The 13,421-nt window shown below is 41.3% G+C and overlaps 1 protein-coding gene across 2 annotated transcripts in view; it reads left to right on the top strand.

The window, feature by feature from the left end:
* Positions 1–13,421, top strand: part of ATP6V0A2 (ATPase H+ transporting V0 subunit a2) — a 59,025-nt gene that overhangs the window by 21,648 nt on the left and 23,956 nt on the right. For both annotated transcript variants that reach the window (XM_056534254.1, XM_056534263.1), the window contains exons 7-14: positions 1,642–1,724; positions 1,851–1,944; positions 5,152–5,364; positions 5,444–5,594; positions 6,903–7,042; positions 7,434–7,591; positions 12,311–12,398; positions 12,531–12,649. In XM_056534254.1, the coding sequence (XP_056390229.1) occupies positions 1,642–1,724; positions 1,851–1,944; positions 5,152–5,364; positions 5,444–5,594; positions 6,903–7,042; positions 7,434–7,591; positions 12,311–12,398; positions 12,531–12,649 (1,046 nt within the window). The remainder of the gene's footprint in view (positions 1–1,641; positions 1,725–1,850; positions 1,945–5,151; positions 5,365–5,443; positions 5,595–6,902; positions 7,043–7,433; positions 7,592–12,310; positions 12,399–12,530; positions 12,650–13,421) is intronic.

Genomic DNA, 13,421 nt, shown 5'->3' with positions numbered 1-13,421 from the left:
AGGGATATTCCAAAGAAGAAACATGATTTTGAAAACAAGACTTCCAGTACTTGTCAGCTTCTATAGGTCATGTAGTCCTTTCCGATGTGGTGATTCGTGCTGTAAGCTCTGTCCATGTCAGGAACAGTCCAAAGTAGGTGAGGTTTGTTCCTGCGCTGAACAGTTCCTGACATAGACAGAGGTGTCAGCAAAGAGCACTGTGTAAGGTTGGAAAGCACTACATGACTTTCTCAAGAGCATGCAGCAATTGGTGAGTACTGGAAGGCTTGTTGTAATTATTTAATCAAAATTCTTATTTTAATAATTACATTTATATTAAATGGAGGTATTTTACGATGCAGTATATCTTTCTGGCTTTAGTTGATTTCTCTTTAATATTAGAGAATAATGAAAATAAAATGAATATATCAATAGTCTATCTTTTTATTAAAGTGTTCCAGTTAATTAAAAAAAAACAAGAAAAAAAAATAAACTTTTGACAATATATCAGTTTTGGTCGGTCATTGTCCCAGTGTTCAGACTCCCACCAATTTTGGGAATGAGAGGGGAGAGACGTGTTCTTTACTCCACGACTCCCTGCAATCTCATTCCCATTGCACTAGATGGACTTAACTATAAGTATGTGGAGTGAAGCTCCTGCAACTGACCAGATATCACAGCAAACAGGAGTAAAGTACTCTTAACAATTGGTGGGGGCCTTAGGATAGGTTTACATCGGCTTGGGGCATCCAGAGCAAATTTAGCTTTAAGTTACCAAACAAAAAACGTAACATAGTATTTATGTGTCTGATTAAAACCCAGTAAACTCACGGGCAACAGCCGCAAACCCGTTGGACCCCATTAAGTTAGTGTGGTCCATTGGGATCTGCTGCTGAACAGTGTAGCCTCTGCGGCATATGTGAGTCTAGCCTTATTTTTGTACAAGTGATAACATTTTGTGTGCAGTTCATCAAATCTCATAGTACACATTTTAGTGTGTGATTATAGGGGTTTTCTTGGACTTTTTTCCTATCTTCAGGAGAGCCCATCAATATCTGATTGGTGAGGGTTTAACACCTTGCACCCCTGATGATCAGCTGTTTGCCAGAGCCACATCTCCTGCATACACAGCAGGGAATCCTTCAGATTTGCTAGTTTTATTTAGCACATTTGTACCATGCCCTTTTAGGTTGACCCAGCTTAAAAGTGCCTAAAACTCCTAATAAACCTAAGACCATTTTTTTTTGCTGTCGATAGCTGTGTTGGGTTACTGCAGCTTATTTCCCTTTGAAGTAAATGGGAGCTGAGCTGTAGTAGCCTACACCAGTGTCTCCCAAACCAGTGCGCCTCCAGCTGTTGCAAAACTACAACTCCCAGCATGCCCGGACAGCCAAAGGCTGTCCGGGCATGCTGGGAGTTGTAGTTTTGCAACAGCTGGAGGCGCACTGGTTGGGAAATACTGACCTACACAATAGACAGAGAGGACTACTCCCAGGTTGTTCACTGTGTATACAGGTGCCATGACTCAAACAGCTGAGCGGTGAGGGTGCTGGGTGTCTGACCGATCAGATATTGATGGCCTATCCGGATGATAGTTTATCACTGAAGTCTATTTGCAGTTTATTTCCTGTAACTTATCAGTTGTCTTTCTTTTATATATAGAAAGAGCCAACTAAGTGGTTTGTGTTTTTAATTTCTTATTGGGGAGACCAAATAGGACAAAAAGTCAAGAAAATCTGTGACTGGTGAGTAATGTAATGTTTATTCAGACAGACTTGCTTTGGAAAGCCTCAATGGTTATTCAAGCTCTTACAGCTGTTAGAAACCGTAGTTTGAATATCCATAAATTCTACTTTTCTTAATTGTTTTAGTTACCATTGTCATATGTATCCTTACCCAAACTCTTCTGAAGAACGGCAAGAAATCATATCTGGGCTGAACACAAGAATTCAAGACCTTCATGCGGTGAGTATGTCTGCTATGGGCCTTACTTCTGCTATTTAATGTTCCTTTTTGCACTTTGGTTAAATGCTTTTAATGGAAAATATTGTGTGGCAAAAAAAAAAAATATATTCTATAGTGATGTAGGATAAAAAATGGAAACTTCTTCCAGCTACTACAACAGCAAGTTTCTCAGCCATTATAAGTCCAAGGGGCTGTAGGATGCAGATGGGGAGTAAAGCATGCTGACTTAGGCTTCTTTCACACTGCCGTTAGCACACGGCAGTGTGGCGGCCGTCAGGGGAGCCTGGGGAAATAGCGGGAGAAAAATTACTGCTTGTGCTGTCTTTTTCTCCTGCTAGTCCCACTACAAAATAACAGCGCCCGAAGTATCGCATTACTGTAAAGGGAATCCATCGAGACCCGTTATTGCCCATATGCCCTGTCCCGGTAACATCTGTTAAAGGCTGAAAAATAAGTAAAGCCTAACAGGCGTTCAACTTCTTAAGGAAGCAGGGCGTACCTGTATGTCCTGCTCCCGCGATACAACGCGGGGTCACGCAGTGTCCCGGCGGCTAAAGATAGCCGATCCGATCGCGGTGATGCCCGGTGTTAACCCTTTAGACGCGGCGATCAAAGTTGATCTAAAGTCAAAAATACATTCTCGGCAGCTCAGTCGGTCCCGATCAGCTGCCTCCTCATTATCCGATTGCCGATTCAATGCTCCGTGCCTGAGATCCCGGCAGGAGCAGTGGAGCGACGATAACCCTGATCAATGCTATGCTATGGCATAGCATTGATCAGTGTATGCATTCAATATACTGCATATTATAGTCCCCTATGGGGGCTATAACAATGCAAGAAAAAAGTGTACAAAAATAGTTAATAAATGTGATTTAACCCCTTCCCTAATAAAAGTTTGAATCACTCCCCTTTTCCCATTAAAAAAAACTATGTAAATAAAAATATCGCCGCGTGTGTAAACGTCCGAACTATAAAAATATATTGTTAATTAAACTGCACGGTCAATGGCGTACACGTAAAAATATTCCAAAGTCTAAAATACCATAAAAAATGAATAAAATGTGATCAAAAAGTCAGATGAAAACAAAAATGGTAGTGATAAAAACTTTAGATCATGGCGCAAAAAATGAGCCCCCCACAAATCCCTGTATACGGAAAAATAAAAAAGTTATAGGGGTCAGAAGAGGACATTTTTAAACGTATTCATTTTCGTGCATGTAGTTATGATTTTTTCGGGAAATCAAACCTATATAAGTAGGGTATCATTTTAATCGTATGGACCTACAGGAATTTGTTTCGCCGTAGATATTTGGGTAAAATGACTGATGTCATTACAGAGTAGAAAAAACAAACCATCATATGGGTCTATAGGGGCAAAATTGAAAGGGTTATGATTTTTAAAAGGTAAGGAGGAAAAAACAAAAGGGCAATAACGAAAAAACGCTGAGTCCTTAAGGGGTTAAGGACAGGGCACAACGACAGTGTGAAAGTAGCCTTACAAAAACACCACGGTATCACACTGGTTTTTGTTTGTTTTTTTAACACCTGTTGCAAAAACCGCTTAACCTCCTGAGCGGTTCTCCCGAGCGTGACTCGGGGTTAATTTTCCCTGCCAGGATCGGTAACCCCGAGTCACGCTTGGGGTAGAATTGCAGAGTTGCCGGCCGGGCTGCACGATATATCGCAAAAGCAATGCGATATAGCAATACGGCCCCCGGGAAAACATGCGATTATCTGCTCTGGTCAGCTCCCGTTGCGGGGGGCGGCCAGAGCAGGTAAAGAAAAATACTAAAAGTCAGTGTTTCCCTACCAGGGGGCTTCCAGCTGTTGCAAAACTACAACTCTCAGCATGCCCTAACAGCCAAAGGCTGTCCGGGCATGCTGGGAGTAGTAGTTTCACAACAGCTGGAGGCACCCTGTTAGAAAAACACTGAGCTAAGTGTAAAAGGAAAAAGTAGTAAAATAAAAAAACCTTTTGCTTACCTAATCCCGGTCCCTGCAGATGTCGTTCCCCTCCGTGCGCTCTGGTCACTGCTCTATTCATCTTACAGGACCATTCACTTTTCAGCCAATCACAGGCCGCAGTGGTGTAAAGCCAGTGATTGGCTGAAGGGGAAAGGGCTTGTTCTGCAGCAAATACACTAGGTTTGAAATCTGCCGGCAAACCCAGTGTATTCTGCTGCAGGACCAGGTGAGAAGGGGGGATGAATGTGACGGGGGGGAGGAATGTGACAAAGGGGGGGATGTGACAGGGGGGGAGGGGAATGTGACATGGAAGGGGGAGAATGTAACAAGGGGGGGGGGAATGTGACAAGGAGGGGGGAGAATGTGACGGGGGAGATGTGAAATGGGCGGGGGGAGATGTGAAATTCAATGCAAAAAATTGTACCGCTTTTGGTACAAATTTCCAGACAGAATCATACCGCCAGGGAGGTTAAAGCCCTCTCAAAGCCACCACAACCAGGTCGGATAGGGTTCTGTATGTGGGTTATTTATGGCATATTCTGAGAATATGTCATAAAAAAAAAAAAAAAAAAAAAAAAAAAAGCGACTGGAATGTCCCTCTCTGCTTCCCCTATGGTAGAGAAAGGGACCACTTTATACACAAACCCATATATGAAACGCAAGCTTGTGTTTAGGGGAATGGAGTCATGTGTTTAGCCACACCCTCCTATTGCCAGTCATGAAAGTTTAAGTCAGTGTTTCCCAATCGGGGTGCCTCCAGCTGTTGCAAAACTACAACTCCCAGCATGCCCGGACAGCCAAAGGCTGTCCGAGCATGCTGGGAGTTGTAGTTTTTCAACAGCTGGAGGCCCCCTGGTTGGGAAACACTGGTTTAAGTACACATTGCAAAGAAAGACTGGGGGGATATTGATGAGTTATGATGGCATTTCTATATCTTAAAGTGCCTGTTTTCATCTTGCTTATGTGTGAAAAATTTATTAAATTATAGCACATTGTTTAATGAATTTGTTACAATTACTAATATGTGTCTAAAGTAGAAGACATACTAATATGCGTCTAAAGTAGAAGACATACGGGTTCACACTGTATTTGTATTCCTGTTTGATACATATGCTTTATATATCTGAAAAGGAAAAAAAATGTTTGTAGCAATAATAAACTCTTGCCTGTTATTTTAGTCAGGCTATGGTTTTAACGTGTCTATAACTTTCTGCGAGCTAACATGTTTACATCTTTATACAGGTTATTCACCAGACAGATGATTATTTGAGACAAGTTCTCTTCAAGGCGTCGGAGTCAGTCTACAAGTGGGTTATTCAGGTCAAGAAGATGAAGGCAATTTACCATATGCTGAATTTATGCAGTTTTGATGTAACAAATAAATGCTTAATCGCAGAGGTTTGGTGCCCTGTGGAAGATCTCCAGGACCTTAAAAGAGCTCTCGAGGAAGGCTCGGTAAGATCTTTTTGCAAATCGCATGAAATATATACTCTGAAGTGAAGGGTTGGATTGAATTTCTCTTCTCGCTCAACAGAGAAAGAGTGGGGCTTCTGTCCCCTCCTTCATAAACCGCATTCCCAGCAATGAGACCCCTCCTACATTAATACGTACAAACAAATTTACTGCTGGCTTTCAGAACATAGTAGATGCATATGGCGTGGGGAACTACAGAGAAGTAAATCCAGGTATGTTTTATATGTAAGCAAGGTAAACTCTTTATTTCTAAGGCTTTGATCCTATGTATAGGTCGTAACCAGGCACAACATCATTTAATGGGTAGTGACTGGCTGATATTGCACCTTTGTCCTATTCATTTAAATGGGACTGAGCTGCAATACCAGGGACAATCAATGTAAAATGTACAGCACCATAGCTGCAAGCAATGAAGAGCACCATGGCCCCTTCTGTTAGCTACTCAGTGAGCTCCCACTAATCTGATATGCTTGGACTAATCTAATATGGTCCCAGAAGACTCATTTAGGGGTTATCCAGGAATTTTTTTTTTTTTTTATGTAGATCAACTGGCTCCAGAAAGTTAAACAGATTTGTAATTACTTCTATTAAAAAATCTTAATCCTTTCAGTACTTATGAGCTTCTGAAGTTAAGGTTGTTCTTTTCTGTCTAAGTGCTCTCTGATGACACGTGTTTCGGGAACTGCCCAGTTTAGAAGCAAATCCCCATAGCAAACCTCTTCTAAACTGGGCGTTTCCCGAGACAGGTGCCATCAGAGAGCACTTAGACAGAAAAGAACAATCTTAACTTCAGAAGCACATAAGTACTGAAAGGATTAAGATTTTTTAATAGAAGTAATTTACAAATCTGTTTAACTTTCTGGAGCCAGTTGATATACATAAAAAAAAAAAAAAAAAGTTTTTTCCTGGATAACCCCTTTAACAATGCAAAGGGGTTGTCCATATATATATATATATATATATATATATATATAATATAAAAATGCCCCTTTTCTTTTCAGGTGTGGCATTGCAGCTGACTGGATACCAGATTTAAAAGGGGTATTCCGGCCAAATACATTTTATCCCCTATACAAAGGATAAGGGATAAGATGTCTGATCGTGGGGGTCCCGCATTCTATGTGGGGCTGCGGCTCCAGTCTCTGAAACACCTTTATTTCCTGGACTGGAGACGTCATGCCACGCCCCCTCCATTCATTTCTATGGGAGGGGGTGTGACGGCCGTCATGCCCCCTCCCATAGACATGAATGGTGGGGGCATGGCGTGACATCACGTCTCCAGTCCCGGAAACAAAGAGGTTTCTGAAACTGGAGGGGTAGCCCCACATAGAATGCGGGACCCCCCCACGATCAGACATCTTATCCCCTATCCTTTGAATGGGGATAAGATGTATTTGGCCGGAATACCCCTTTAACCCATGGACATACATGACAGATCTTTTTAACAACTGAAAACCTCTTTATGTTCATATTACTTCATTTTGCAGCAATGTTTTGACTTGTGTTTCTTCATATAACAGCTCCCTACACCATTATTACATTTCCATTTCTGTTTGCTGTGATGTTCGGAGATTTTGGGCATGGCCTCCTGATGTCCCTATTTGCCCTGTTTCTGGTTCTCTATGAAAACAGTGCTAAATTACAGCGTACACAAGATGAAGTAAGGAGTTTCCTTATTTATAACTTAACTTCAAGTATCCTTAGTTTGCTATAAAGAATTTATAAAGAGAATTTATTAAGCTTAATATTTTTTCTTATTAAAAATGTTTTGTAGTAAATTTATGTCAATAGTTTATTGCATTAAAATATTCAGATCCCTGTAGTCACTGAGCTTGCTTCTGTATGGCTCTTCCCACATCTAATCATTTCATATGTTGCTGCTGTATGGGAAGGTTTTAGTTTTTCTGTACTGTATATATACTTGCTGTGTATGGGCTGAGCTGATTCTTAACAACTAATTCTTAACAAAATAAGCATATTGCTTTGCCATCCCTGTAAACTTACTGTAATTTAAAGGAATTCATGTTTTATCTTTCTTTTCGGTGTAATAGATCATGAAGACCTTTTTTGAGGGGCGTTACATTATTCTGCTAATGGGGCTCTTCTCTATTTATACTGGACTTATCTACAATGACTGCTTTTCTAAGTCTGTGAACATATTTGGCTCCAGTTGGAATATTTCAGCAATGTTTGCAGCAGGTGTTTGGAAGTGAGTATATCCTATAGACATTGACAAGTTTTGAATTTCTTAGCATTGCTATATATATTGCTGAAACCACTGAGACACCCAACCCAACATGCATAGCAAAATTGTCTTTAAAGGGGTACTCCAGTGGAAAAAAAATGTTTTTAAATCAACTTGTGCCAGAAAGTTAACCACTTGAGGATGCAGGGCGTACAGTTTCATTCAGCAGGCATCCTGTGCCAATGCCTGGGGGGGGGTCCTTAGACCGGCGATCTGCGGCGATTCCGGGTCATACCCGGGTCATACGGGTCTCCTGTGACCCAGAAAATAAGGGGGATCGAGGTGTCCAAGACACCCCCAATACCCCTAAATGGGATAAGAGTGAGGTGGCAGGGGTGCCACCCCTCCTATCCCTTCTATTGGTCGGGCAGAGCTGGTGGGGGGGGGGAACCGTAATGTGAGCGGCAGTGGAGGTCCCTTACCGATCGGCGGGGGCGATTCTCCAGCTTGCGCAGCGTGCGGCCATCCTGCTGCAGGAGGTGAGTAGTTGCCTAGCGACATCTGCAGGGCGAAAGTTTGGAGACCACTATGCAATGATTTGGCACCAAGGGGGCTTTGTAAACGCACATGGCCCCGACTTACATTCCAAACAAATTCTCTCTCCAAAAGTTCAATAGAGCACCTTCTCTTCTGAGCATTGCAGTGCGCCAGCAGAGCACTTGACGTCCACACATGGGGTATTTCCATACTCATAAGAAATGGGGTTAAAACATTTTGGGGGCATTTTCTCCTATTACACCTTATAAAAATGTTTAATTTGTGGGGAAAACCAGCATTTTTGTGAAAAAATTTTGTGAATCCAAATTAAACGAAAAGCCGTCCAACATCTGTGAAGTGTTAAGGCTCACTGGACCCCTTGTAACGTTCCTTTAGGGGTGTAGTTTCCAAAATAGTATGCCATGTGTGTTTTTTGTTGTTGTTGCTGTTGTTGTTTTGGCACCATAGGGGCTTCCTAAATGCGACACGCCCCCCAAAAAAAACATTTCAACAAAATTTGCTTTCCAAAAGCCAAATGTTACTCATTCTTTTCTGAGCATTGTAGTGCACTTACAGAGCACTTGACGTCCTCACATGGGGTATTTCGATACAAATTTTGGGTGGCATTTTTTCCTATTACCTTGTGTAAATATGTAAAATTTGGGGAAAAAACTGTATTTTAGTGAAAATTTTTTTTTTCATTTACACAACCTACTTTAATGAAAAGTTGTCAAACACCTGTGGGGTGTTAAGGCTCACTGTACCCCTAGTTACGTTCCTTGAGGGGTGTAGTTTCCAAAATAGTATGCCATGTGTTTTTTTATTTTTTGCTGATCTGGCACCATTTGGGGCTTCCTAAATGAGACATGCCCCCCAAAAACCATTTCCGCAAAATTCACTCTCCAAAATCCCATTGTCGTTCCTTCCCTTATGAGCCCACAGAGCACTTGACATCCACATATGAGGTATTTCCTTAGTCGAGAGAAATTGGGTTACACATTTTAGGAAGATTTCTCTCCTTTTACCCCTTGTAAAAATTCAAAAACTGGGTCTACAAGAACATGCGAGTGTAAAAAATGAAGATTTTGAATTTTCTCCTTCACTTTGCTGCTATTCCTGTGAAATACCTAAAGGGTTAACAAACTTTCTGAATGTCATTTTGAATACTTTGAGGGGTGCAGCTTTTATAATGGGGTCATTTATGGGGTATTTCTAACATAAAAGCCCCTCAAATCCACTTCAATCTGAACTGGTCCCTGAAAAATTCCGATTTTGAAATTTTTGTGAAAAATTTGAAAATTGCTGCTATACTTTCAAGCCCTCTGATGTCTTCCAAAAGTAAAAACATGTCAACTTAATGATGCAAACATAAAGTAGACATATTGTATATGTGAATGATATAATTTATTTGGGATATCCATTTTCCTTTTATAAGCAGAGAGTTTCAAAGTAAAAAAAATAAATTATGCAAATTTACCACTAACATAAAGTAGAATGTCATGGAAAAACAATATCAGAATGAAAAGTAAAAGCATCCCAGAGTTATTAATGTTTAAAGTGACAGTGGTCAGAATTGCAAAAAAGGGCTGAGTCCTTAACCCTTTAACGACGCAGAACGTATATTTACGTCCTGCGCCGGCTCCCGCGATATGAAGCGGGGTCGCGCTGCGACCCCGCATCACATCGCGTCGGTTGGCCGGGACCCGCGGCTAATACCACACATCGCCGATCGCGGCGATGTGCGGTATTAACCCTTTAGAAGCGGCGGTCAAAGCTGACCGCCGCTTCTAAAGCGAAAGTGAAAGCATCCCGGCTAGTCAGTTGGGCTGTGTTCGGGACCGCCGCGGTGAAATCGCGGCGTCCCGAACAGCTTGCAGGACACCGGGAGGGCCCTTACCTGCCTCCTCGGTGTCCGATCGACGAATGACTGCTCCGTGCCTGAGATCCAGGCAGGAGCAGTCAAGCGCCGATAACACTGATCACAGGCGTGTTAATACACGCCTGTGATCAGGATGAGAGATCAGTGTGTGCAGTGTTATAGGTCCCTATGGGACCTATAACACTGCAAAAAAATAAGTAAAAATAAAGTGTTAATAAAGGTCATTTAACCCCTTCCCTAATAAAAGTTTGAATCACCCCCCTTTTCCCATAAAAAAAAGTGTAAATAAACATATGTGGTATCGCCGCGTGCGTAAATGTCCGAACTATGAAATATATCATTAATTTAAACTGCACGGTCAATGGCGTACGCGCAAAAAAATTCCAAAGTCCAAAAAAGCGTATTTTGGTCACTTTTTATACCATTAAAAAATGAATAAAAAGTGATCAAAAAGTCTGATCAAAACAAAAATTGTACCGATAAAAACTTCAGATCACGGTGCAAAAAATGAGTCCTCATACCGCCCTGTACGTGGAAAAATAAAAAAGTTATAGGGGTCAGAAGAGGACATTTTTAAACATATAAATTTTCCTGCATGTAGTTATGATTTTTTCCAGAAGTACTACAAAATCAAACCTATATAAGTAGGGTATCATTTTAACCATATGGACCTACAGAATAATAAGGTGTCATTTTTACCGTAATATGCACTGCGTAGAAACGGAAGCCCCCAAAAGTTACAAAATGGCGTTTTTTCTTCGATTTTTGTCGCACAATGATTTTTTTTCTGTTTCTTAGTGAATTTTTGGGTAAAATGACTGATGTTACTGCAAAGTAGAATTTGTGACGCAAAAAATAAGCCATAATATGGATTTTTAGGTGGAAAATTGAAAGGGTTATGATTTTTAAAAGTTAAGGAGGAAAAAATGAAAGTGCAAAAACGGAAAAACCCTGAGTCCTTAAGGGGTTAAGGTGATCAGCTGCTGTATGCTACAGAGAAAGTTGTGTAGTTCTTTCCAGTCAGACCCACAGTGTTCTCTGCTGCCACCTCTGTCCGTGTCAGGAACTGTCCAGAGTAAAAGCAAATTCCCATAGCAAACTTCTCCTGCTCTGGACATTTCCTGATACGGACAGAGGTGTTAGCAGAGAGCAATGTGGACAGACTGGTAAGAACTACACAATTTTCTGTGGAGCATACAGCATCTGATAAGTACTGGAAGGGTTAAGATTTTTAAATAGACATAATTTACAAATATTTCTTGCACCAGTTGATTTGAATTTTTTTCCCCCCCACCAGAGTCCACCTTTAAAGAGTACCTGTCACTAAATAAACTTAACTAAGCTAACTCGGGCTATGTTCCCTTACTACTATTAACACCCCTCCCACCCTTAGAAAAAATGTCAGAGCTTTTAAAAGCTATGTTTCATACCTTTTTATTCTTGCTCACATAGTGAAATCTCAGCAGAAGAAAGTGGGTGTTTCCCAACAGGCATGACATCACTGGAGCCTGCTGGGGGACCACTTCCACTCTCACATTGTTGCGGCGCTGTGATGAATAGAAGACCTCAGGCTCTGTGCAGTAGCTTTCAGTCTGTGTATCTTTCAGTGAGGTTCTGTTCAACTTTTAGCCTGTGCAGCTGTCAGTAAGGCTCTGTGCAGCTGTCAATCAAGTTCAGTTCAGAGAAACGCTTCCTGAGTTTGGTATTCTGCAATTACAAGCAGGAGACCAAAGTCTGAGATTTTGACCAGATGGAATGTGTTCTGGCCAAGAAGGGAGACCCCTGATGGCTAGAAGTATACAGCCGAAAAACTAACATAAAAGGTTTTTTTATTTTTTGTTTTTTTTTATGGAAGCCAATTACAAAAGTTATTTCTTTGGCATAAGGAATCAAATATTAAAATTCATGTTAAATGACAGTGCCCATTTAAGGGGATCAGTCCTCTTAAGAAATGGCCAGCATACATGGGGTATGATAAAGTAAAAAAACTGTCACTGAAATTCTAGTATAGATAAAGGGTCTCTTGGAGAGGTTTAAAAGGATTTTTTCAGCAACATACATCACCTTTCAGTAGAGTTATTATCTAATCAGTGTGGGTCCGACTGCTGGACTCCCCACAATTACCAGAACACGGGCCCCCACCAATCAGACACTTATTACTTATACTGTAAGTGATGAATGTTGGTGGGTAGCCCCCTTAACTGTGTATGTGTATATGTTTCAGAAAACTAAAAAAAAAAAATACAGTTAATAAAAAAACTAAGGTTCCACCATTACTGTACTGTACCGTGCCAGCACAATAATTTAATTCTATACTTTTACACAAGGAAAGAAGATTTATCCCATCAATATTTGACACTGGACCCCAATATAACAGGAGTTGTCACTGGAGTGTATCCTTTTGGAATAGATCCTGTGAGTATAATATATCCAAACAATATATTTTTTATCAACTAGTACATATATTTGTCCTAAGTGTAAATCCTATTGTACTGTCAATGCTACGGCTTTGCCAAACTAACTTTACTCTTTTATTTCTTCAATAAGATCTGGAATTTGGCATCAAATCGCCTCACTTTCCTGAACTCTTTCAAAATGAAGATGTCCATTATTCTTGGAGTAATACACATGACATTTGGGGTAGTTTTGAGTGTTTTTAACTATCTGTAAGTAAAATTTTTTTATGTAACATAATAAAATGTATAAAATATAATGTAGACCAGTGTTTTCCTAACAGTGTATATCCAGTCGTTGCAAAACTACAACTCCCAACATGCCCGGACAGGCAAAGGCTGTCCGGGCATGCTGGGAGCTGTAGTTTTGTAACAGCTAACGACACACTGTTTAACCTGCTCAGGACGCCGGGCGTATGCATACGACCTGCATCCCGAGTCCTTAAGGACTGAGGGCGTATGGATATGCCCATGGGAATTCCGGTCCCCACCGCTAGCCAATTGGGGACCGGATCGGGATGCCTGCTGAAATCATTCAGCAGGCACCCCGACACATCGCCCAGGGGGGTCCTGAGACCCCCCATGTCGGCGATCGCAGAAAATCGCATGTCAATTCAGACATGCGATTTTCTGCTATTCCGGGCTGATTGGGTCTCTGGTGACCCAATCACCCAGAAATTAGCGATGATCGAAGCTGTCAGGGACAGCCCTGATCATCCTGAGGGCTAGGAGCGAGGTCGCAGAGCTGCGATCTCCTCCTATCCCCTGCCATTGGTCAGAACTGATTTTTCACCAAAAAAGGATGCAAGTAACGCCGAAAATTTACCACCAAAATAAAGTAGAATATATCATGAAAAAACAATCTCAGAATCAGAATATTCAGTAAAAGCGTTTTCGCGTTATTAATTCGTAAAGCGACGGTGGTCAGAATTGAGAAAAAGGGCTCAGTCCTTAAAGGGGTACTCCGCTGAAAACCTTTCTTCTT

This window comes from Hyla sarda, chromosome 1, assembly GCF_029499605.1.
Source record: "Hyla sarda isolate aHylSar1 chromosome 1, aHylSar1.hap1, whole genome shotgun sequence".
In the NCBI taxonomy this organism is placed as follows: domain Eukaryota; kingdom Metazoa; phylum Chordata; class Amphibia; order Anura; family Hylidae; genus Hyla; species Hyla sarda.
The sequence above is the reverse complement of the archived record's forward strand: the minus strand, read 5'-3'. Positions and strand labels throughout refer to the sequence as shown.